General features: G+C 40.5%; 1 protein-coding gene across 2 annotated transcripts in view; it reads left to right on the plus strand.

Moving 5' to 3' along the window:
- The first annotated feature begins 223 nt into the window (after positions 1-223).
- LPCAT1 (lysophosphatidylcholine acyltransferase 1) overlaps positions 224-26,317 on the plus strand; it is a 75,227-nt gene continuing 49,133 nt past the window's right edge. For both annotated transcript variants that reach the window (XM_080378153.1, XM_080378154.1), the window contains exons 1-5: positions 224-5,294; positions 11,957-12,099; positions 13,607-13,821; positions 23,812-23,924; positions 25,463-25,523. In XM_080378153.1, the coding sequence (XP_080234279.1) occupies positions 5,178-5,294; positions 11,957-12,099; positions 13,607-13,821; positions 23,812-23,924; positions 25,463-25,523 (649 nt within the window). In that variant the 5' untranslated portion in view covers positions 224-5,177. The remainder of the gene's footprint in view (positions 5,295-11,956; positions 12,100-13,606; positions 13,822-23,811; positions 23,925-25,462; positions 25,524-26,317) is intronic.

Here is a 26,317-nt window from a genome sequence, read left to right on the forward strand (position 1 = left end):
TCTAGATCTGAACCATCTCTAAGAACCAATACATTTAAAGGCCAGTGAGATATTACCAGAATCATTATAGCCTCTTTCTTCTAGGTTTCAGTCTAAGAACAATAAGGGAGAAATAAAATACACAAGACAAATCGGGATACTCTTGATCAAGTGATCATGTATAAGGCAGATCTCAGATCCCACAGCAACTTGATCAGGCTTTGAAAGAGTTGAACAAAGCTCCAGCTGCCCAAAGTTTCTTTTCATCAACTGGAGAAGTATGGAACCAGCATACTCCTTAAGTTCACTCACCCTTATAATACACAGGTATTTCCAGCGGTGTGCAGGGGCAGGGTTTGTGTGACAAGTGTGGACTGCTTAGCATCTGGCAGACTCTGTGACCCCTAACACACGTGCCTTCTACGCCAGTACTGAGAGGCCACTGTCAGATGGGAACTGATGAATTTGTTCGCAATCGCTGAATCCAAGATTTCCTGAAAACCCTGAATTATGTTTCCTAATAATTCCTGAATGAGGAAGATCTTTTCTTTTTTTTTTCTTTTTTTTTTTTTTTTTCCACAGCGGCCTCATTTATTCAAGCTAACACATCTGAGATAATACAATCAAAACAAGAAACTGCTGTTCTTAACATAGACCTGCCACTAACTCTAGCCATTCCTTTCCCGATTCAAGAAATTCAGATGGATTCTGCATTTCCTTACAAATCAAAAGAAAAATGTGAGCACATTTTCACTGCAAAATCTGTACTACTGCTAGTGATTCAACATTAACTTCATTTTTCCCTTCACAGAATACTTTTTTCCCAAATACTTTTAAAATCTTCCTTGTTTAAACATTGAATAGATTTGCAATCAGAGTCATGAGGGAAAAAATAAGAAAGGAAAAAAACCCAAAACCCTAACCATAAAAAAACCCCTATGGAACATGTGAAATCAACTGTAGGAAGTTTATTTAAGGGTGGAGGTGTACCTGAATTGTGTTTCAATAGGTATCAGCTGATTCTACCAAATGGCCGTCAAGGACCATCATAAAAATCAAAGCAAGGACTTGTCCTAGGCAAGAATTTTTTTTTTTTTTTTACATAAAGTTCAGTGCTGTGGTCAACATATTTGCTTTTATGAACTTTTATTTGATTTGTTTTAGAGAAACACACTTCATTTTAGCTGTTAAATATTGAATACTCCTTTTCCTACTTCAAGGCTCACAGAAGCACACTTCATAATTAATATTTGTATACTTTTTATACGTGAGTCCTCTTATTTGTACAGCTCCCTATAAATCATATAAATGAATGGCAGAAAGGACCAATTAGAGCTTTTGTGCACCAGGGTAGAATGGCACTTGAATGTTTGTGCAGTCTCATAGTTTGAGGTTCCACAGTTTCCCTCAGGAGACTGAGAGCTCACTGCAATTTGTTCTCATGATTGTCAGCTTCAACATTTCCTTTTCCAATTGTATCGTAATACACTTACATCCAACATAATGTATCACACATTTTCTCCTCTTGTGAAGCAAGGTAGATTCCATAAATCCTGCAATAAATGTGTCACCTCTTCTTGTGTCCTTGTAAGTCCTTATTAGACGAGCCATGTAGCACATGCCAGCCTTGACAGCAACATCATAGTTAGAGCTCTTTAGTGATTTGCACTAAAAAGTAGCAATCAAACCCCAATACCATGGATGTACTTCATTCAGTCTCCAAATACTTTCACAAAAAGAAAAGTGATACTTTTTTAAAATAATTATATTATGCTATATAAGTATAAAATACTGCCCTTTTCTTTTTTTTATGCACACTTGTAGTCTTGCCTCCATCTTTTCAGGGCCGTATGATAACATTCCAAGAGCAAGTTTCATCGTGTGTCTCTGAAAAGATCCAAATAAACTTTTCACTTCACTGCACAGAAAGCAGTAGCGTTGTGTAAGTCTGGCTTATTCTGCCCTGCCATGTGAGCCAGTCCCTTCACCCCTCTGTTTATCACATGCCAAACTGGTTTGCTTGCAGGACTCCCAGCCTGCCTTTCCCAGTCAAGCCCTGCCATGGGACTGCCCCTGTTCCAGGGAGGGCTCATGCTCAGCTCCTTCACTGGGCAAATTTTCTTCCACAAGAAACAGGGTTTACATCTTTTTACAATTACAGATTAAAGGGACTACAGAGATGGCAAATTTAAGAAAGCTATTTTTTACATTTTAAGTTATCCATCTTAATTTATACTGAACACAGCAGAATTTTAAAGAAAAAAAATGAGAAATAAAATCCAGGGAAGCACCTTTTAACCTCCTAATAGTTCATACATGACCATGGAGACTCTAAAACAACCTAAAAGATGGTCATCAAATTAAAATTCATGGAACATTATTCCTACCCAACAAATGAGTTCTATAAAACTACAAAGTCTCCTAGAAATTCTTTCAGGTGGTACAGATGTGATAATTAGAAAATAGTAGACTAAACCCATGAAAGCAGTAATAAAGTTAGAATACTGCTTGTGCACTCAGTAATACAGAACAGGTGCTCTAACAGTGAAAGTTTAAGAGCTAAAGGAACAGGCAGGTGCCTAATCCACCACTAGATTTTACAATTGTGGAAGATGCTCCAAATACCAAAAATTTTGATGCAACCAATAATAATATTAGATCATTTTTTGGAAGCTGGCTTTATAAAACTAGTAAAACACAACTAGGACTAAAGAAGCCTGCTTGCATGTCACAGCTGAACCTGTTCCAATACCCTCATCGCATCTTGTGTCCTACACCTACTGGACAGGGAACAAGTGCATGTGCTGCCACCCTTCCATGGGCTATCTGCTGGGTAGCTGGTGGCCACCAGCTCCTGCCTGTTGGCCTGACGGACAGCTTCTACCAGCTGGCAAGCCAGGCAGATCCCAGCATTGCAGAGGGGAGTTGCAATGAACTCCTCCTTGGATACGAGGTGTGCAGACCCTGCTAGAGGGAGTCTCTGCTTCATTCTTCAAGAAATCTGTCGTTTATTATTGAAATCAGCCCCGTCTGGCTGACTAATCACTGGCTTAAGTCACTGGAGAGAGAGAAAAGGGGAAAAAAGTGCAGCCAAATCGTTTGGAATGCAGCTAAAATACTTCAGAGTTTAAAGGATCACATACTCTGACCATGGGCCAGTAAGTCTTATCACTAGTCCCAGACTGAACTAAAGAGCTTGTTTATGATTAAAAGCATTATATTTGCATTAGGTTATCTCAGCTCCCAACCACTGACTCTTCTTCCACTTTTCTTCTACCATTTTAAAAAGCTTTAGCATACAGTACTTCTTCCTTGTGAAGGTATGTGAACACTGCAGTAAAGCCAACTCATGCAGATCTTTTTTACAAATTAAATGGATGTAGATTTTATAATGCATTGTTGTAAGAGATTTCCTCCAGTGCTGTACTACTTTGGCAGGCCTTTTCTGCACCATCTGACCTTTAATGGTAGAGCTACATACCTTGTTCTAGTGTCAGTCCCATTAAGTCACAGTAACTGATTTCCTGTACACTAACTGTGGTTGTACATCTGACAGTCATACTGCACACACTGCACTGGGACTTTTAACAGTTTGCTTGAAATTGTTTTTAGATGACCTTTTCTAAGACACAAGCTTTCATTCCAGAAGCATAGCCTGTATTCTTGGAAAACACATACACATTTGGCTGTAAAAGCCTGTTTCAAACTGTTAATTTTACTAAGCCGTCCAGATGACATTGCAGTTACTCTCACAGTAGCTTACCAAGTCACCGTTTAGCACATCCATGGATTTTATTAACAATGAGTTTATTTTGGATCTTTGGTAAAAATCTTGAAAGATGCTGAGCCTGCAGAACCTTGCAAACCCTGATACCATGGACCAACCTCTGAAATTTTTTTCTGATCTTTCAAAAGTCAAAAGCTAGTTATCTAACGCATTAACTGTTTAAAAGCAGTAGCCATTAGAAATATATGGTATTAACCATAGGACTCAGAGACCATTTTGCAATTCTAAGCCTAATGATTAGCAACTGTAGAGTCATGATGTTTTTGCAGTTGCTTTTATCAATTTACCTCTAAAGCTCACTGAATAAGGCGACCAGAATTGTTTTATAAGACCTCTAAGATGACTGGTATTAAGGGTATCTTACATGTGTATCAAACGGTTTATGGATCTTTTCTACTGTTTGGCCTGTGGTTTACATTAAACAGTCCAGAATCATACAGGTTATTCAGCCTGATCTTTCCAAAATAGGCAGAACATGAGTGCATTGTTTGGTTTTTTCCCCTCAAGAACTTCTTTTATATTTAAAGATTTATTAAACTCCACACTCAGATACTTCCTTATCCATCTCTGTCAAGATCCCAGGGGGAAAATTAGCTAGACTCTTCATTTAAAAATGTCTAGGTTTGCTCGGAACAGAAGATTCCCCGTAGACTGGACAAACACCCTGCCACGTGATGCGAGTACATCTTGTTTCTTCCCGGTGCGGCTGAGATGTTCAGTTATCGATCGCCCGTGCCGTTACTGCTGCAGCATCTAAGAAACACCTCAGCGAGATTCCCCTTAGTCCTTTTTATTTCTGATTTATTTTTTTTTTTTTTAATTCCCCTCACCTGTCCCACGGCCAGCAGCACCCCCGCTCTGGGGCCCGAGCGAGGCGCCAGCGCCGGCCCCGGGGAGCACCTGAGGGGTGGCGGCAGCTCCCCGCCGCCGCCCCAGCTGCCGGTGCCCCCCCAGCCGCTCCCCGCGACTCCCACCCGCCACACGGCGTCAGGCCTGGCCCCGCCGCGGCCGGGCGGCGCCCCCTCAGCCCGCCGGGCGGCGCCCCCACCACCCGCCGGCCGGGCGGCGCCTCGGGGGGCGACGGGCGGGGCCGCGCTCCCAGCAGGCCCCGAGGGGACGGGCCGGGAAGAGGGTGGGTGGGCGCGCGAGGGCGCGCGCGGCGGCACGCGGCGAGGGGAGGGCGGGTGCGCGCGCTCCCCCCACCCCCCGACGCGGAAACCGGCGCCCGGGCGAGCCGCTGTAGCCGGCGCGCAGGGCGCATGCGCGGGTCCGCGGGAGGGCGGGGGCAGGCGTCTAGTGGCGAGCGAGCTGGCCGCCGGTGCCCGCCCGCCGCCGTTACTCGGGGACTAGCGGTCGCCGCGCAGCCCCCGCGCCCTCTCCCGTTCTGGGTTGCCCGTAGTTCTGCCCCGCCATGAAGTTGAGCAGCCGTGGCCGGGGATGCTGCGTGGCCGGCAGCCGGGAGCGCGGGCCGCCGCCGCGGAGCCCCTTCGTGCACCAGCTGCGCCTCAGCCCCCTGGAGAAAGCCAAGGTAGGGGCGTGCGGGGCCCGGCCCCCCCTTCCCGCCGCCGCCTCCTGCCGCGCGTCCGCCGCGGCGCATCGGCTGGCGGGCCGCGTCCTGCGGCGGGCGGGGGCACCCTGCCGCCGGCGCTTTGTGAGGCGCCGGGGGCGGCGGGACCGGGGAGAACCGGAGCGGTGCGTGTGCGCGCAAGCCGGGCTTGCGGGCGCTGGGCGGGGGCGGGCGGCGGCTGGGGGCGGCCGTGAGGCGGCGGGGGGCGCGGGGCCAGCGGTCGCTGTGGCACCCGCCGCGCGGAGGGCGTGTGCCTGAACTTCACCGCCGCTTTCTTAAAAAAAAAAAAAATCAAAAAAAAAACCCCCAAACATCTTTGTTTGGGTCTTTAAAAATGATTTTGTGGTGTTTTTTTTACATGGAGGGCAGGCGAGCAGTCCTGTGGAGGCACTCTTTTCTAGCGTTATGTTAAGGTATTCCTGGGCCGAGGCATCCCGTGCATCTGAAGTTTGGCCCCTGGGTAAATAATCTCTGTGGTGTAATGTACAGGTAGTGTAATTGTACAGGTAGCATTGAACAGGTAGTGTGAGATGACAGGAATCGGTATTAAGATGCAGATTTGCAGTTGTATGCCTTTTTGTTTACTTTTTTTTTTTTTTTTTGTTTCCTCCGTGCCTCTTACTTGATCACCTCACAGTAGGTGGTTGGATATTCAGAGTGCATGCCCGTTGTCTTAAGCTTTTGGTAAGATCTGGGTCACTCGCTGGACAAAGAAATACCGTCAAAAGATTCACCTTTACTAGGGGTTGACCGTTTCTATTAATTTTATTACTGTAATGCTTCAGTTCCTTAAAGCTGTTGTTTTGGGGGCCTAACAGCCTACGCTAACTATCAACATGGAAACTAAGATCCACTAATGTTGAATGTCTCAGATCAAGGTGCTTTAGATCAATCTTCAATTTACTTAACATTCTGAGTGAAGTTCATTGTTGCATTGCCCTGTTGCTGTCCAGATACTTAACGACATGACATGTATGGCCTGACTTAAAAAACATGGGAATGTGCCTCATGTTAAGTATCGAGCAGCCAAGGAATTCATAGTAGACTCCATTGGAAAAGGTTTTTACTTTTTTTTTTTTTTTTAATCGGGTTTCCCAGTATGTATTCAGTGATTACTCACAAATTGAATGGGAGAAAGGAGAAAAGGTTTGTGCCGTTTGCCTCATGCACTTTATACCGAAAGCCTCCTCAATAAATTGCACTGTTGTAATGATTTCTTTCCCATGTAACCTTACTTTGTTCCTTAAGTCACTTATTCTATATAATGAACCAGGTAGAAGTCTTTCAGGGAGCAGAAACAAGCAAAGATAGTATATGTTCCTATGGACTAGGACCGTGTCTAATTATGATAATAACGATGTTTTATTTTGCAGTGTTAATGTATCTTTTTAATTTTGCTTTCTACTTGGTTGTTTATAAGCAACTTTAAAAATACCTTTGGGAGGGCAGAGTACCAGTTCATGGATTTTGCAGTGTTGAGTCTCATAGGAACTACTAGTGTTGCTGATCTGTTGTTAGTCCTAACAGACCTTTTAGCTGTCTCACCAGTGAAGTGACTGGTTGTCGAACATACCTGCCTTTTGTGTAGGCTGCACTGTAAATCTGTATGAGACATAAGCTTTGCAGCTGGATTTCAAGGATTTGTTATTTTCAATGAAAACTATTAAGATGTGTTTAAAACTAGTGGTTTTTACAGTGTGCAGACCAAAGGAGTAGCCTCACCAAAGAGTGCAGCTTGGTGTTGCTTTTTGAGTGAGCAGTTTTATTGATGTGCAGCAGCACAGAATTCTTTAACCCACCCTTTCTTGCAGTCTTATTTTTGCAGTTTTATATGAGGAAGAAGAACGCAAGCTGACATACAGAACCACGATGGATTTTCTTCTTTGCCTTAATTGTGCTTTCCTAACCTCTTTGCTGATTAAAAGTTGTGCTTCAGATAGAGGCTGTTAAAGAAGGCTGTGCAACTGTTCCACATAGGAGAAATGCTGCTCTCACAGAAAGGGAAATTTCTTGAATGGGGAGGCTGCTTTACAGTGAATTACAGCAACGTGTGTTCTCTTCCATCCAGTCCTGGACTGTTGCTGAGGTTTCAGTGTGAAGTGTTATAGCTAAACTCAAGTCTTGTTCAGCTGTAGGTGCATATTGTGTCACAGGTTTTTCTATCTGCCCTGTGAATCTTAACAGGGGTGAGTCCTAGGACTGCAAAGCCTGTCAAGGAAGGTTAGGAACATGTAGGGTCTAGAGGTACGTGAAGAAGTTGGTAAGCACAGGGGACTCGGAGAGAAGACTGCTTTGTTTGGCAGTCTGTTGCTGATGATCTGCCAGATAGCCCCATTATTTTCACTACCACCTCATCCCTCCTTCATTCTGCACTCTGCGAGAGGTTAGATTAGCTTTTTTTGCTCATTAATAGAACTCAAAGTAAATGCATCTTTACACATTTCAGCCTGAGACTGTTAAAATGAAAAATGGTAGAAAGTAAGAGGACAAAACAACCACAAAGAGGAAGAAAAATGGCAAAAAAGAAATCCATCAGTGCCGTATCATCTTTTACTTACGTTATAAAAATTGGTAGTGAACAGGAGTGTAAAAGCAGTAAGGCTATTTGAGAACTGAGTCTTAGGTTTCCTGTAGAAATGATGGTTATTTTACTCAGATCTGAGGGTGACAGTGGGGGTCATTCTTGAAGCTACCTGTTTCATTTCAGTACTGTAATAAACATCCTTTCTGGAAGAAGGGCAGACTATTTCATTAACTATGAATTTTGTTCATCCTAACATCATCCAGGCACCTATCACATAAGTCAGAGCTCTAGGTTCTAGTTACCTCTGCAGAACAGGCAGAAGCATTACTGAAGCTGTCACAAAGTGTTTGTAGCTTTTTTTCCCTGCCACTTCTTAACACAATGTGATGCCTTTTTCCTTGCTCCCAGTGTTTCTGGCCCATTCATTGCACCTATGCTGGTGTTCCTCTGGTGCCTTGGTGAGCTGATTTGGCTCATTAAACTAGCATATTATTGTGTTTTTCTCTATTCTAATTGTTTCCTTTTGCTGGGATTGCTTTTCTTCACTCTAATGAGCTGTACTGGCTTGTTGCAAGCTCAGATAAGTGCTAGATCTGACTCAAGGGGAGGATTGTGGTAGTCTTGGAAGGGAAGTCTGTGGAAGGGAAGAGCGAACAGGACCACACTCTTTAGCAGCAGTGTTCTGTTAGATTGGCTTAGTTACACATGAAAGTTTCTAGTCCTGTATTTATCTCCATGATTGCGTCAATCAGGGAACTTGTAGAGTGGGAAAGCAGGTAGTAAGACAATTGTTGAGGGATAAATTTCTAGTTCTTCCCAGTGCCATCTTTGGTGAATTGAGGCTATAGGGATGATAACAGTAAGTGAATGTGTGGGGCAAGACGTAGTCTCTGTATTGATATGTTTAACAGAAAACCCAAAACCTCTACAGTGTTAAATATGCAGTTCATTATTTTCTTTGTTCAATATGTGACCATTAATTTGTAATAAGCCATGGAAATTTTGTTGTGAATAAACTTTTTTTAATGATGTTTCCCACTGTATCTTCAATTTCGAAGATGCATTTCTTCAGCTTCTCTGTGCGTGAGAGGTATGATGCTGACTTTCAAGACAGGAAATGGAGACATACAGAAGGAGAAACAAGGGTACTCTGTGATTCTCTTGCTCAGTGTTTAGACATGTACAACCTGATGTTTTGGAGAACTTAGAGAGGACTTCATATTTTATACCTTCATTTGAAGTTCCTACTCAAATCTGAATGCAGTCTCTAAGTGAGAATGTATGATACCTATTTAATTTAAGTGACTTGCCTTACATCAGATTGAAGCCCTTCTGACGGAAGAGTGGAGTACAGTTTCCCAGGGCAGCCTTGTTACAAGCTTTAAGACCATCCTCTCCCTTCCTGCTGCCCATGGGTCTTTCACAGCATACACTGCAACTTCTGAAAACCTAAGGTAGGATCCTGTAGACTAGAAAATGTTAAATGAGCTGTAGTCAAACCCCTCTTGAGAAAACTGGTGATGTACCAAACCTCCCAAGGGTATAGCTCCAGATGGACCTTTAGGGTTTTTTAAATGTATCTAAAAGTGTTTACATACGACTTATTACCAAATAGAATTTGTAATTTTAATAGAAAACATGTCTGGGTGAATATCCTAAATATGTAGATATATGATTACTGAAAAAAGATGTCTCTACAAGGTCAGACCAGGAGTGTATGTCTCCTGCATTCTGATCTCTGACGGTGGCCAGTGGGGACAGTACTACTGTTTTTAGTTTTTAGAGGTTTTAGAGGATAGAAGCTTTCTTACCCAGGAAGGTGTCTGAACATAGATGTAGACTGAACTACTTTTCAAATGTTAGTGTCTTTGATTCCTGACCTCCTTCAGGGGCCAAACATACTACTACCACCAAGTTATCTTGTGCAGACAGGTCCTGTAGTACCCCCTGCTAAAAAAGAGGCCGGTGTCACAGCCAGACACTGCACACCTGTGTACTTGGAACTGCTTCTTGCTAGCCATTTCCACCACTGCTGTCTTTGGACACAGAAGACCAAGAGGCATTTTCCACAAAGATATGCCATCTTTCACAACCTTACAGATGTAACTGCTGCCTCTGTTCTGTGATGTGGGTCTAAAGTGATCTTGATACAAAGGATTGCTACAGAGATGCAAAGGACTTTTTGCTTTGCCCTGGTGTAGGAAGAGACTTTGAGGAGTGTGAGGGAGCAGGTGTGAATCCCAGAAGACGTTGTCCTCACCTGCATTTTGTTTCTCTTCTTTCTCAACAGCTGGTCCTTCTCTTTTTATGAGATTAGAAGGCAACTGCTTTCTTTTTTTCCAGTTTGCAGATGACTCTTCCCCTATTTGCTGCCAGACATGGTGGTCTTCTCTATGCATGCAGCACTGCGTGACCTCACGCTGCAGTTAAAGAAGTTATACTGATTCATCTGGGAAACTGATGTATCTAAGAAAAAAATGCCTTTTCTTCCACTTCTGCAAACTGAAGCAGTCCACCTGGGCACTGGAGTTCTGGTTTGAGGAGTGAGGTGATGGTGGCTATGAGATGATGGTGCGGAGTCTGAACCATCACTGTAAAATCTGACCTTGCATTGGGCTGGTAACTTAAGGCTTGAAACTTTTCTCCTGCTGTGTGTTCCCTGCCCTTACCCTAGGTTTGCAGATCTGTGCAGCTACAGGGTGAGTTGGCTATTGAGCTGTTTCGGGAAGTGGGAGGAAACAGGAACTGATCAGTGGGAAACTAAGCTGCATGATGACTAGATCTGCATCAGGAACAAGAAGTAGTAGTTGAATAATGCTTTCCACAGCAGCCTGGAGATGCATCAGATTAAGCACAACCTGAGACAGTACATAATGCCTCATTACTCATCCTTGCCTAGCCATTGTGATGCTGAAAAGTGCTTTTCTATGTCATCTGGTGCACCTGTGAATAGCATATTTACTCTTGAATTCTCTTTCTTTACATGACCCTTCTGTTTCAGTGTCTTCCTCATCTTATGCTAGCCTCCATTGTACAGCTTGAGGAACACTGGTGCTACCCCAGTCAGCTTCAAACAGTTTTCAGTTCCCTCTCTGTCCCTTAGCCAGTCTGCTGAATCTGTACCCTCTGCCGCTTTAAGAGCTGTTTTTCTTTCTTCCTGTCCTTTGAGTGAGAAAGATGGGGTTCTTGGCTTCTGGATCTGTTTCCTGGAGCAAGTGGATCATTGCACAGATAGTTGCTAAGATTTTTTTGGAGGACAGTTGGGACCAACTCCAAACAGCTCAGGAAAGGCCCTACTTTGGGGAGAATTCTTCAAAAGACTGTGGGAGAAGTTCCAACATGACGTGTTTTTCACCACAGTTGAAGACAGAGTGCTGACTGGCTGGAAATGGGCTCTCAGAACTACAGTGCTGGGAGGATGTGCAGAAGTGGCTAGGTTCACCATGGCTTCCTAGGGGAGGATAACTTCTTGAAAACCTCTGCTTTCCAGGGGGTTGTGCCTGTTAGCACAGACCTGGAACTTAGATAAGTTATTAAACTCGGCGTGCCTGGATGTTTGTCCAGAGGTCTTTGCACAGTGTTGCTCACTGTGGTTCCCCACAGCTTCTGGTTCCAGTAACGTACGACACAGGAACTGGTGCCTTCTCAGTCTTGGAAGAGCTTTCCAGGTTGGGTCCTGTATTGCCCTGTGAATGCACCCTGCTGAAGAAATGCACATCACTGTCTGGGAGCTGCCGTGTTGGACTGACTTCTCTGTAGTGCAGTAAGATTTACAACACACCCATGCTAAATATTTACTTAATGTGAGGCTGCAGAAAGGGAAAAGAGCATGCCGATATATTCACTGACAAACAGGGTTTGAAGTGTGGAAAGCTAAGACTGCTTTAACTTTAAAGAGTGTGCTGTGTTTCAGCTATGCTTAAGATCAGTGAATACAAAATTGTTACATATACACCACAATTATTTGTTTGGCATTGAAGTGTATTCCGGTTTTAACATTAGATATTTTGAAGTTAAGACTTCAGATCTTTTTGTAGGAATCGCTGGTTTCTTCAGTCCAGGATTGTCTTAGAATAATGCATTTGTTTGGATTTTGCAGATTGCCTTCATGACTTTGACTCTGTTTCCTATCCGACTCTTCTTTGCTGCTTTTATGATGTTGCTGGCCTGGCCTTTTGCATTCGTTGCTTCAATGGGATCTGACGAGCGAGAGCTTGAAAAGCCCCTCTCCTGGTGGCGAAAGTAAGTCAGTGATGTGGTGAAATACTAAGAAAATCAGTTCAGCAGTTTGAAATAGAGAAGATTGGAAATACCTGATATCTGTCCCACAGACCTGCTTTTCTCTTCAAAAGAAAAATACAAAAAATATTATTTAAACACTTTCTTCAGATAGGAAACTAAAAATACCTCAACTGTTTGTTTTACCAGGTGACCCAGTAATTACAGGGAGAAAAATGTTATCATCTCTGGCCTCTTGCCTTTATTGAGGATGTAGTGTGAAGACTCATTGTGACATCCTTCAATTCAGTTACTCCTGTAATGTCAACTTCTTGTTATGAAGATTGACACTACAGAATGTGCCTGGATTTCATATTCTAAATTGTTGTTTTAAATTGCTTCACCCCATTGTTTGCTACCCTGTGATGAATTGACAAAACCTCTGTTGATTCTCTTGAGGGGTTGCCCCATGCTTTGGTGCTTATTAATAAGTATGTGCTTGCTTTGATATTGGAATGCTGATTAAGGTAGAATGCAAGACAGTGTTCACCCATCCATGAAAACTGCCATTTGAGGAGCAAGAAAGGAGTGTATCACCTCTTCCATAGAACACTTGAAAATTAGGAGCTGGCACTAGTATGAGGGAAGCTGATTCTATTTTGCATCACAGGAAGGAAAGAAATTGAGAACCAGAGGCATGTCACTTTAAATTTCATTTGGAATTGTATCAGTATAATAACAAAAGGAATAAAGGATTGCCTTCCATATTGCATGCAGTTATTTTGAAGCTTTTAAGATTTCCATCCCCCATTTCATCCCATTTTCAGGGTCACCCTTCTCACCAGCCTCCAGTCCCTGCGAGTACAACAATTTGTGGTGTTGGTTTTGGCACTCCATTGGTTCAAAGCAAATGTGTCTCTTTTCATGACTGGTGTTTTAAAAAACAAGCAAACAAAACCCCATCAAAAAAAAACCCAAAGTGCTTTAGGAGGAGATGAGGAAAAGGGACAAAAGTAAAGTATTTCCAGAGCTCCCAAATACGGTCTGTAGGCATCCCCGTGTTTGAGAATCTATGTCCTCCTTTCTCCGCTCTTTTGTTTGGGTAGACTCAAACTCAAGAATCAGGGTTGTTGCATTCTAGCAATATGCCAGTAGCATTTTTCAGGACTCGGTTTATTAGAGCTTTTTTGGTGTTACTAGGAAGCATTATTAGACATTGTACAGAATAAACACAACAGTAGTCTGAATCAAAATTAATTTAGTGATTAAATAAATGCCAATCTTTAATCTGTGATTAAAAAGCATTAGTATTCAGGCATGAAATGAAATTGAACAGCACCTTACCTTTAAAGTGGTCTTAAATCTGCTGAGAAAGAGAAAACAAAAGCTCTGTGCAGTGTTCCTGCTCAATTGAAATAGCATATCGTATCTGTACTTTCATCATGCTTACCAAGTTTTTTGTGTTGTTTTTTCTGTTCATTATTTTGAAGTGTTCCTGTGGCAGCATAACTGTTTTCTCAATTCTTCACAGGATAGTGGATATTTTGTTGAAAGCAATCATGAGAATGATGTGGCTTGCTGGTGGATTCCACTGGATAAATGTAAAAGGCAGACGGGCATTGCCGGCGGAAGCAGCGATATTAACTGTGGCTCCCCATTCTTCCTACTTTGATGCCATTCCAGTAACTATGACCTTTGCCTCCATTGTGATGAAAGCAGAAAGCAAAGATATTCCTGTTTGGGGAAGTAAGTTGGTAGATACTTAATTTTTCAAGAACAATTAAAAATGATTACTTAGGAAATTCACTGGTTGTGTATGAGAAGGCCTGAAACACCAAACTTTGCTATAATATATGGTGAGATTTGGAGGCTTTTTTGTGGTTTTGTTTTTGGGTGGGTTTTTTTTTTTTTACTGGTCTAATTTGAATATCAGTAGGAAAAATTGGGGGGGGATTTTGTTGTGGTTTTTTTTCCCCTTGTCTCCAAAGGTGAATCACTGTACAAATCAAAACAATCCTATAGAACTCGTGGTAAATGTGCAGTGAAATTGCAACATTTTGAGACCTGACAAATAGAAAAGCAAGTTAGGATGGGTCTATAGAAGCAAAGGGTGAGGCTAGAGAGAAAGTCCACCAAAACTTTCTTGGTGTGAGCTGGGGTGCCATTCCAGAAATGTGTGTTGTCTTCTCTGAATGATACCCTGCCTTGAGGGGGGTACTGCTAATCCTTTGTGCATCAATAAGTTTGTTTCAAGCAGGGTGTTAGATGTACACTGAGTACACAACAGTCTGCTCTTGCTCATCTCTAAGAAATACAGGTGCCCAAGTTAGTAGTGTTTGAATGCTATCTTTGAAATTATCAGTGTAGATTCTCACAAAGGCTTGAGGGGGACCTGTGACTTTTAGTGCAGTTGTGCTGAAAAAAGGTGTAAGCTTTTAGGCTTGTCGATTTCTAACCAAAGTCTGTGTGTAAGTGTTTTAGAGAACACCACTATGTCATGTCTAGGGACCAGCAAAGTTCAAAGAATCTTCTTGTGCCTCATGTAGATTTTAAGGTAACATAAAAAAGACAAAAAGATTTTTGCTTTGGCCTTGGGTAGTGACTTTTAAATTAAAAAGTCTAAATAAAAGCTTTGAGTTCCTTTGCAAGTAAGTGGAATCAGGCTGTTGGTGTTGACATTCTCCTATAATTTAATTAGACAGTGTAGTTTTAAGGACATATTCAAAACCAGAAGCTGAGACATGGCCACAAATGTTGAGTGGTTACATCTAGAAGCTTCTTGTAGGGAGTCTCTTGGTATAGAGGTCTCTCTGTATCAGATAAAGCTCAGGCCAGCACTGTAGCTGTATCTCTATTTCACTGAATACATGATTAACAGAGTTTAGTAAAAGTCTGTGGCAGTGAAAAATCTGTGTAAAAATGAATAGGTATGTTGTTTTTAAAAACACATGCCTACGTCCTTTTTGTACAAGTGTATGCAAACAAGCATAGTGTGAGAACAAAAACAAATTGAAGTCCCTTGTCCAATACTGAAAGAAGATACTGTTGTGAAGACTGTATGTTGACACTCCTGTACAGTATAGGTGTATCCAGGCCAACTTGGGCTGTAGGAGCGGTCCAGCCATAGATGTAGGGGCAGATTTATCACCTTTCTTAGTTATAGTTGCTAGGTCAAAAACATAAAGTACTCCATGTGGAACTCTCCTTTACTTGCAGCTGGACTGTTTGGAGGATCCAAGCTACATGAGGTAACCCAGGCCATGTTCTGTTACTGAAATGTGATGAAATGGCAGAAAGGCATTTGACAGCATGCTATAATAGCAGCTTAACTATCCCATGTAATAGATGAGCCTGAGGAGAATCTGTAGGGATATGGAGGTTGTAGTTACACTGAATGTAGCACAAATAATGCATATTGAATAGTTCAAACTACTTGCTCTATACCTACTTTAAAGTATCTTTTAAAGGATTCAACTGAAAGTCTAAACTGACTACAGTAAGTTTTAAAAACAATTCAGTTATTTTTTTTCATATATAAGCAAAATCAGTTACAGAAAAACAGAAGACCCAGGACACCACATATGATGATTTGATGGAATATTGTTGTACAGTGCAGACAAGTAAATGAGTGTTTTGTTGCTTTGTCATGCAGTCACAAAAAATATGTAGTCCCTTATGAAGCGTTCAGAAGAATGCCATGGAAATGAGGCATGGCAAAGGTAGTAACTGGGATTCAGAGTTCAAAAACCTGTTTTGTTTTTAAAGGAGTACTTTTATACATGCAATATTACAGAAGTTTGTGTTATTAAAGTAAGTGGACCTTAACAGAGAGGTAAGTAATGTAATGATTAGTTTGGCTTAAAATTTAGTGAAAACTTTCCAGTGGAGTAAAGTTGTGATTTTTTTTTTTTAATTTACTGCTTGAAAGTTTTCCTGTGAAGCAGATGGTACTGATTGTGCTCTCTTCCTTTGATCTAGCATTTTAATTCCAATGTTGTTTACACTTTTCTACATACACACACAAAAAAAATGTATTTCATGTTATTGGACCACTGGTGTTTCTCTTATGTTATCTGTGAAATGGTTGTCATTTCTTCTTGGATTACATGGTGAACTGTCAACACTCTAGACATTAATCTAGAATTTATCCCAGAGAGGTCAGAAGTGTTTGTGTTCTTCAATTTTGTAAATCTTGCAAACTTGTTGTACCATCTCCAGTGAAGTTTTGGAGCCATCTATTGATAATCCTAACCTTGCTGTCTCTTAACTGAGTTTGTTAATGGTCATTCAGAATCTCTGGGAAGTTTTGAATAAAGTACATTTGTTTAACTTTGGGAGCAGATTTCAGCATGTAAAAAAATGAAGCAGCAGAGGAAATTCTAAGATGATTTCCAAAAATGAGAACTTTGGATGAAGAGTAGATCTTCATCCAGAATATCCAAACTTGATGTAAGTTGGCTTTTCAATGTAATGACAGTGTTCATCAGGACGTTTTATGTTTTGTACCAGAGGAATCAAGTGCTTTAGCAGGCACAAAAATATCTGCTAGCTCGTTAGCAAGTTTGGTTCTGAAAGTATATATTTTTTTAATAGATTGCTGGAGCAGCTGCCTGTATTATTGTTACCCTTAGTTTGCCAGTCATGGAATATTAAGCTTTTGATCCACTTTTTAAGTCCACATAATTAAAAGCCTGTTCTTCATGGATTGGAAGTATTCCACAAGTGTGTTTGTGTATGAGTGTTTTATTGCTTCTTAACTTAAAGGCAGCCCTCCAGAACCACAAAGTCCAATTTCAGAAGCAGTCTTAAGTCTTGTGACTCTTTCGGACAACTTTATTCTTTTTAGGAAAACAAAAGAAAAAAAAAAACCAAATTTAAAAATGGTCTTTTGCTCTGACAAAGTTATAATCTCTTCAGTTAGTGGTCAGTACTGAAGAAAATTACCTACTTGGCACACATGCTAGGTTAACAAACTCTGAGGAGAAACTGCTTGCCCAAATATAAATGAGATTTCAATGATCACAAAAAAAAACCAGTAAGCAGAGAATTCCAGAACAGATGGAGCACATCACCACAATGCTGAAGGACATGATTTTCTGCTCAGTGGCCTTCCAGAGTTTTTATAGGTTGAGGTGTGAAGCTTGCTGGATCACTTTAGTGTAAAGTGTGCAGCCCAGGGTAGATGATATCTAGGAATCTGTTGCACCTTAACGGTGGCTGAAAAACTTGGATCAGTTCGTTGATCAGCACAGGTCCTTAAACTTTCCTGTTTTGTCTACTGTACCCCCCCCCCTTCAGTCAAGACAAGCTTGTTGCATAGGTTCTGGATAGTTACACTTCACTGCCTTATTTCTGCCTGGTAAAGCAACCTAGAAAATTTTTTTTTATTGCTGAAGTGGTCAGTACTACTGCAGAAATACTTCAATAAGAAGGAAAAGGGATTTGTCAGTAAATATGATTTGGTGGCATTTTTGTTGGATAACTTTTATGATTCAAACATGTTATGTGGTCTGAACTTTTAAAAACCAAATTTAAGGTGAAGAGCTAATTTCAACTTCAAGCAACTTTTTGACATCTGTAACCTCACCCTCTGAAAAAGAGAGGAAGTCGGTACCTATGAATGAATAGAGGGATATGTTAGTTTAAGATTATAAAGGGGTAGGAGGTCATTTGTACTTTGCAGAATATAAAAGTGCTATAGAGGAAGGGAGAATTATACGGTGCTGTAAAAACTATCAATTCTATTGTGAGTGTTTTTTTCCACATGTAGTAAACTTAGGATTTCTTTTTTTTTCTGTTCAAGTTCATCTTTTTGAAAGTGCTCTATAAGCCTTTCTTGAGCATCATGGCTAAAAGACAAGTAGTAATTCAGTGGGAGGTATTTATGCTGTGGTAGCTAGGTGTGTTTACATCTCAGAACTTAAAAGATGCCAGATTACTTAGTCATGAGCTCTGTTATGCAACCTGATCCTCCAGTCCTTCACCCCAGTACTTCCCCCATACCTTGCAAAGCACACAAGGAAGAGAACCATGGTAGACCCATAGCTCTGCAGTGAGTATCTCTTATTTAAATACTTCTGAGATGCATCAAAACAATCCTTAAACCCCTTTTGGAAAAACCTGCTGTAAGGTGAAGGCAACATAGATTTCTTCTCTTTATATGCTGTAAATCAGCAGCTTGAACACTGCTAAGGTCACCAGCTGGAATGCCAACGTCCTGTGCTATGTTCGTATTGTAGCCTGCCTTGAGTACACAAATGAGCTCCCCAGTTCTGAGGAGCATCTTGAAGTTATTGCCAAGCTTATCCATTTCATCCTCTTTTGTAAAAACTTCCATTTCAAAGTTCAGTGTTTCTTCCAGACTAGGTACCCAGATGGTCCTGCAATAATTCAGTCTTCATAGGAGCTCCCTTGGAGAGACTGCTGCAGTCACCTGTGTATTGTTGGGTTGGAATCCTGGACTTGTTGGACTATTTTTTTCCACCATAAATTCAGTTAGTTTTTTTCTCATTTAAACTGCTACTGGAATGCCTAAACCACCATTTCTTTTTTTAAGCATCCTAATTAATGTCATTTATGGAAAATACAAACTACAGTATATAGGAAAAATGCAAATCAACACAACTGCCTAATAAAATACTTTTTAGACTGGAAGCAGAAAGCTAAAACATACAGCCATGCCCTCATACCGGTATTGCAGGTGTGAAAGCAAACAGCAATCTTTGTGATATGAAAAGGGTCTTTGTCTCTCAAGGAGTCCTTAAAGAAAATAGGTCACATTATGAAAGACCAACCCAAACCCCACAGAATTTACTTCTGTTGAAGATAGAGAACACTGATTATTTACCTCCTACTTCTGACCTCTCTTTGTCCTACAGACTGCATGTTTCTTGCCTTTCCCTTTGGAAATAGGGAGAACTTTCCCATTAACACTGCCACTATACCAGGAATACTTGGTATCTGTTCTGTCAGGTGGTCCATCTGCTAAGCATTTAGTCAAATTGAGAGGTTGTTCTCAGCACATTTAGCTTTAGTGGTTGATTCAGGGCTGGGTCAAAAAAGTATATTTTCTGTGAATGATTGTTGTTCTAATAAGATACTACCACTAACTTTACAAATCTCATGTACAGTAACGTGACTAAAATAATGCTATTTCTGTAAGAACAATATAACGTCAAGTGGAAAAGATCCTATTTTTGATTGACTTCATTTTTGTGCACTGATACAACTTTGTGTATTTGTTGCATGGGTGCTTGAGTTTTTTTTCCATTTGGAAGGCCTTTGTCCCTATACAAAGGAAGCTATTTTATTCTGGAACTGTAATTATTCCGCTCCCCCCTGCACACCCCCCTAACCTTCAGAAGACTTCTGACCCCTTTGTGGATTTTTTTATTTTCTCTCCAGAAAAGAGCAGTTTTCACATTAGATATTACTTCATTAGAAAAGGTGGGAGTTCAGAACTTTGTGAACATGTTCGAGTAAGGCAACTCTTAAAAATTAAGCCCAAGATAGTGCTTTTCAACCTTTTAACCTTCATGTTTTTGTAAGCCCTAAATACAGAATGCACAAGAGGGCAACTACTGTTAGAAAAATAATCTGTATTTTTTCCCATAGTAGGAAAAATCAAGGAGTAAATACTGTAAATGGATGTCCCACTGCAAGTCTACCTGTATTATACAACCTACCTCCGTGTTAAATGCAAATAGAGGCAGTTGTACTGGCTCTATTGGCTGGCATCTCAGTGAATGAGAGGAATGTATGTGATGGGATTTTGTGGTGTTTGTGGGAGAGGCCAAGATAAAGTCTCAGGTTCAGCATTCTCTACTTCTGCAGCAGATCTGTCAGTCTGATGCTGTTTCTACAGTGGTGAAAGTGTAACTGCCTACTTAAAAATGTGTGTGTGTATGGATAAGTTTTAGAAGAACAGCATTTAGTGCCGCATTGCTGTTCTGTTGCTTTTTGTGTTCTCGTGCCTTGTAGACCAGGGGTGATGTTGCCAGTATGCGTTTATCTACTATATGGTTGCAAATGTCAAGCATAACTTAAATGGTGTGTTACAATACTTTCTTCTATTGTATGTTAAATAGTACTTCATGTTTTGATTTGAAGCAGGGTTTCCTCACAGACATTTGCTTGTAAATAGTTTCTTTTTCCTGTTACCCTGAGAAGTTCATTGACACCAACTTGTGTGTGTTCAGCTCATCAGAAAGAAGCTTCATTTTGTGCATCAGCTGGCGCTTGAAATGATTGCATTGAAGTTAGGGTTCTGAAATCAGTTGGAGCTACCACCCTGCAAGTAATTAAAGCAATACTGAATTCTTGCAGGTTCTCTTAAAGGGTGCTTTGTGCTAGAGCAACTTTCCATTGGTTGGATTATCTATAGCATTCTAGCTGCCCTGCAAGGCAGAAGTTTTCATGAACTATGTTTAAATTGCAGGCACCTGCCTAAGAAGGTGGAGTACAGCATGTCACCTGTCTTCAGGACTACTTGTAATGAGCTGAAATTGGGGGTGAGAGTGACTACTTCAAGTAGGACCAACACTGCTAGAGAAAAAGCTGGAATAATGACACTGGCAAGGTCAATTCTGTGACTTGAGGGACTGTTTGCCATCACCCACTAGAATTTATAATTTAAGGGTGGTTTTAATGGAGTGAGAGGAGATGGGCAAGCACATCTTTCAGCATCTCTGAATACTTGAATTGTGGCCTTCACTATCTGGTTACAGTTGGTCTTGGACAATTAAATGAATGAGCAAAATAGTTAAGATTGTTCTGTTAAGTATGTTGCACAGTTCTGTTGTTTAGTTGCTCAGTATGCTAGCTGTTCAAAGCATTTTCTTGTATGCTGCTTTTTGCTCCTGCCCTGACTTTGCACTAGTCCTGCCTATTTCTTGCCTCATGTATGACCTTACAGTACTGTCTCCAGGCTTCCCGATGTTTCAGCTTGACTTCTAACAGCAGTCTCACCTTGTCTGCATATATGGTATGTTTCTCAGCTTCTCTTTACAGACTGTTGGCTCTGCTACTATTTCTTGCACAGATTGACAAACATCTGAAAATTTAAAAGCCTGTACCAAGTTAATGTACTGAACATGATAATAGGTGGTGAGAGTAAAGGTCTGTGTAGCCTTGTGCTCTGTTTTCAAAAGGGGTTATGGAAAGTGTATATGAAGAAAGGCAAGTATAGGACTAGTCTTCCCTTGGTATGTACTTTCAGTTTCTTACTGATGACTGAGAGTTTCAATTTCACTGAAATTGTTGAACTTAGCCACTAAAAGCTTGATAATTGGTGTCTTACAGGATCTTAAGTTGCATGTTAAAACTGTAATTGTGTTTAGTCTGATCCCTAAGGAAGTATGACTTGTGATCACCCTGTCTACTAAGCTAAGCTTTGATGTGATGTGTTGAAATATTGATAGCATCACATGTATTTGAAAGAAAGATGATGGTTTAAAAAACACAAAAGTTCTGCAGGCTGCATGAAAGCAATGTTTAAACCATAAGAAAAGAAATGAACTTACCTCACAGACTATTTTTTATCATATAATTCAACAGGCAAGACAGATCCATAGGAAACCAAACTTCCAGTTGTCTCTGTTCTTTCAGCATACCATAATAGTTTTTTCTTTGCACATGGGTGTGTTGCTGTTTGTGGCAGTGTCCATTTGTAAGATAATTTGCAGTGTGTTATTTTGGAGTATTGTAGCATTGCAGTAGCTTGCTTTCAGGAAGGTTGTTAACAGTAAAGCTCCCACATTAATGCTGCTTGTCTGTCCAGTTTTCAGATAATATATTAGTGGTTAGAGACTCAAAACTGGCAAGTTGTCCATAGTCTGATGTTTCTGTCATACTGCTCTAAATAAAATCTCTCTGCTTGCTTAATTTCATGTGTTATAAAGAAGGCCCTGCTTGCGACATACCCTCAGATAAGAGCCTTGGAGCTCTTGTTTGTTCCTTGACCTGAATTAATGTGAATTCCATCATTTGGGCCGGGCCTAATGTAAGAGAAACTTCAGAGTGAAGGCTGAGGATGTTTGAGTCCTTTTTTTTTTTTTTTTTTTCTTTCTTTTTTTTTTTTTTTTTTTTGGTGCTTGTACTTGATAATGTTTCTGCTATGGAATAGTAATTTGCAGCAGTAGGGGAAACTTGGAACTAGCATCATTAAGAAACAAAATGAACAGAGTTACAAAACCAGGTATGGTTTCCTTTGCCTTTTTTCTTATTGCTTGTTCTGTGTTTTGGAGAGTTTTTTCTATTTTTTTATGTATGGTTGTTTTGTGGTTTAGTGTGGGGTTTTTACCTTCCTGCAGCAGTAACCCCAGCTGGCCCATGATGATCTTTGCTCCCCTAGCAGGCATTGTTCTATGGATATTGTCTAAGAGAAGGCATGTAGGAAAAAGTACAAGAGTATGGTACATTTTCTCTGATATACTATCTCCTAAGCTTTGGCAACCTATGGGATAAAACCTTTTGGAGGCTGGCTGAATCTTTGATATCTTGCTGTAAGATGTGATGGATTAGTTTCATGGAACCACAGAATAATTTTGGTGAGTTGCTGGCTGAAGTGCCAGTGGGGTAACACCAGAACCAGCCTTTTTTGCTGAGTACAGGACTGTAATTCCTTACACTGTTTTTGTCTTCATGCTTTAAGCACTGGCCAATCCATTAGTGCGGAAAGTCTCTCCTTGACAAAAGGAGATTATACGACTAGTGTCAGTGACTCATTTTGTGGTGTTTGGAAATACAAAAACTGTATTTTATGTTTGTATTTTAGGCAAATAGAATAGCTAATGATTTAGTGACTTGAACCTTCAAATAACATTACAAGATACAAAAATGATAAAAAGTTATTTGAAGACAACCTGCTTAAATAAAAGCATGATACAGTATATTTGAAGATGCTTTTCTTGTATTTTTGACAATGCAGAAGAGTTTTATGTGCTACTTACTATTTTGTAAGTTGGCCTGGATGTCCTTGTGACAGGTGCATGGAGAGGGTGTTGTAGATTGAGTTCTGGTTCTTGCTCATGCTCATTTTGTGTCTGGCTGTGAATAAGAGGCTTCCCACTGAGCCAGGAAGGGTATGCCTGAGATCTGATTCATCTAGTATGAGGAAGAGGCAAACAGGTGACAGCTCAGAAAACAAGCACGCTTTTTCTTTTGATGATGTTGGTTCCTCGGGAAAGATAATGTGGTCTGTGTATGAAGTATTTTTAATGGTGTACCTTCAGTGAAGCTGAGCAGTTGCAGAAGACAAGAGCTCTAAAGACAGAAACATTTTGACTCACAGGATGTCTTTTGGAAGTACTTGTATAGGGAGTTTCCTGCTACTTTGCTGGGTTGAGGGTGGCTGTAGATTTTGTGACTTTTGCGGTAGGAAGAAATGGCCTATAATCAGCCACAGCTGCCCAGTTGCAGAAAACTACTTATAAAATGTACAATCATGTTTTAAATTCTGTGATGTATGTGTATTGGTCTATTAAAAATTGAAGAAGCACAAAGTGCCAGAGTTATGGAAATAGTCTTCCTCACAGGAATTCAGGAAAATATTTCAATAAAACTGCAGTAATTTAGCTGAGTATTTAACTTTACAGTGCGATATAGTAAAGTAGTTACATGCTTGTACCCAAATTTTTGTCCAGAGGACTACTGGGGTGGGGGAGTATATATTATTTTTTTTTTTCCAAACAAAAGGGAAATAAAGGCTTGCTTGTCTTTGTTTTTTCTCCTCTTCAGCTCTAATCAAATACATCCGACCAGTATTTGTATCTCGGTCAGACCAGGATTCTCGCAGGAAAACTGTTGAAGAGATAAAGAGGCGTGCTCAGTCTGATGGTAAATGGCCACAGGTACTGTATATTACTACGGTGTGACCAACGGTATTTGGCATTTCCAGGCTTTGGATATGCAGTTTACTTTTTTCTTTGCGGGATGCTTTAGGTGGTTTGTGGATAGAAGATACCTCTTTCTAGAAGATGTAATATCTACAAAATACTAGCTTTTCATTGCAGCGTGTTTCAAGGGGAGACTGGGAAAGCACATGGGAAAACAGCTATATTAAGTGACACTAAATGGACGGACCACAGCAGGTTTAGAAAGCTCTCTAAGAAGAAAATAATCAAGTGCTCAGTAGGATACCTGAGGGCTTGTTGTGTTCTTGCCCTTCTCGAGATTTTGGTGTACTGTCATTGTTGGAGATGCAACACTGGCCAAGACAGCCAAAGCAATTGAGATGTTCCAGTAACCGGAGTACACCTGTATTGGACCACATGATGAAAACATGCCTAAAATAAAGCAGCTTGGGGGATTTTCCTGCACCTGAAATGTCACTATTTCTAATGTGCATTGGAAGAAAGTAATGGGGAGGAAGAGGTGACTACCGAAGGTCTCAGTTTTCTAGAAGCATGTGATTATTTTGCAAATATGAAGCATTCTTCTTTTGGATTTTTGAGATTAAGATATAGTAGGTCTTTCATGGCATTGTTACTACTACAGTGCTTATATCTGTGTACTGGACTACAGAAACATTATAAACAGTTACATACAATGTGACAGGTGATACATAGCTTTCATATCATGACTTTAATTGATAGATTTCAAAGCACTTTAAAAAGTAAATACTCTTACAGATGAAGAAACTGAGTTGGCAGAGCTGAAATTGTTTCCAGAATATCTATCAAGCTAGTTAGTAACATGCCTAACAACTAGTTAGACAATGAAACTGGTAATGTTGATTCTAGTCTGTTGCTTTGTCCCTTTATGATATGTATTTATTTCCTTTAAATGTCTTGTTCTATAATTCAACAAAATTTCAGCAGTTTTTGGCTTTCTGCTGTCCAAAACTTTTTTTTTTTACAATCTAACCTCTTCTGTTAGATTGAATTTGGTTCAACTTCAGCATTTTTTGCCTTGGTAGAATTCTGTTTAGATATTTTCAGCCTCTATCATTCTGACATCTGTGCACATGCAAAGTAATCAATGCAAAAAGAAAATAAGTCTTTCTTTTCTTAGCCTATAAGCAGGTCACTTGGGAGCAGGAATTTTGTTTTGGTGCAAACCAGAATATGGTATTTTTACCAGCACCAAAGCCTTTTGTGAAAATTCTCCTGTACTCACAAGTGTTTCTTGTCGCTATTAGTGTTCCAACCAAATAGGATTACTATCTGAGATCAAACAAGAGGCAAATTTGCAGATAAAGAAAAATATTTTTACTATTAAGACAGAACTTTACTTCTTTATTGAGCATTATTTTTGTATTCTAACTGAACTGTTTTTCCCTGAACATTTTTTTACTGTAATCGACTAACGTTAACTTTGAAAAGATGTGTTCATAAATAAATTCACATTTAAATAGTTCTTAATTCAACTTTTTTCTTTTTACTTCAAGATAATGATATTCCCAGAAGGCACTTGCACAAACCGATCCTGTCTAATTACATTCAAGCCTGGTAGGTATGATGCTCATTTCTGTTCTCTACAGAATGTTCTTGTGTCTTTGTTTTCTGAAGTAGCACTTGCATTGTAATTTGCTTCCTGTTGCAGAAGTTGAGTTAAAAATCTTGCACTACAGTGGAATTGGAATAGAAATTTTCTGATGCTACAAAAGGATTGTAGTTCCACTGTTGAGCAAAACATTTTAGATAATTTAGATATTTTTTTTCTTGGCATATGAGCTGGAGGACTAACGTTTCTTACAGCGGTTTTGGCTGTGATTGTCTTTTATTTTTTTCTTTTCTTTTTTTTTTCTTGGCCCCTCCATTTCCTGTGTTGGGTCTGTCACGCATCATTTAGATACATTATAAAGCTTAAAGTACAGGCTGCTGCAGCATTTGTTGCTGTGTTGTATGTGGTTGATTTCCCTCCAGCTCTTCTGTTGAGTTGCATTCTGGTGAAGGTGGCACAAGAATCTTGCCAGTATAGCACTGTTACAGAGGCTGTCATTTCTCCACAATTTTTTTTTTATTTAACATCCACATTCTAAACTCTTTTCAGTCAGCATAACACTTTAAGATTATCAGATTGGTAGAGGGTATAACACTGAACATTGTTGCAGTTGTGAACTGCAGTTAAAGTAGGGAGAAATGCCAATGCTGCAGTGAACCTTCAATGTTTAATGTAAACTTGTCTTTATGATATATTAGAGAGATGGTGAATGAGGCTGCAGCGAGTGAGACAGTTGTGTGTGTGTTTGACTCTTCGTAGGTTTCTGCCTAGCTCACTGTGTTCTGGTCTTACTGTGTGT

The sequence above is a fragment of the Falco punctatus genome, assembly GCF_963210335.1.
Source record: "Falco punctatus genome assembly, chromosome: 3".
Classification (NCBI taxonomy): Eukaryota; Metazoa; Chordata; class Aves; order Falconiformes; family Falconidae; genus Falco; species Falco punctatus.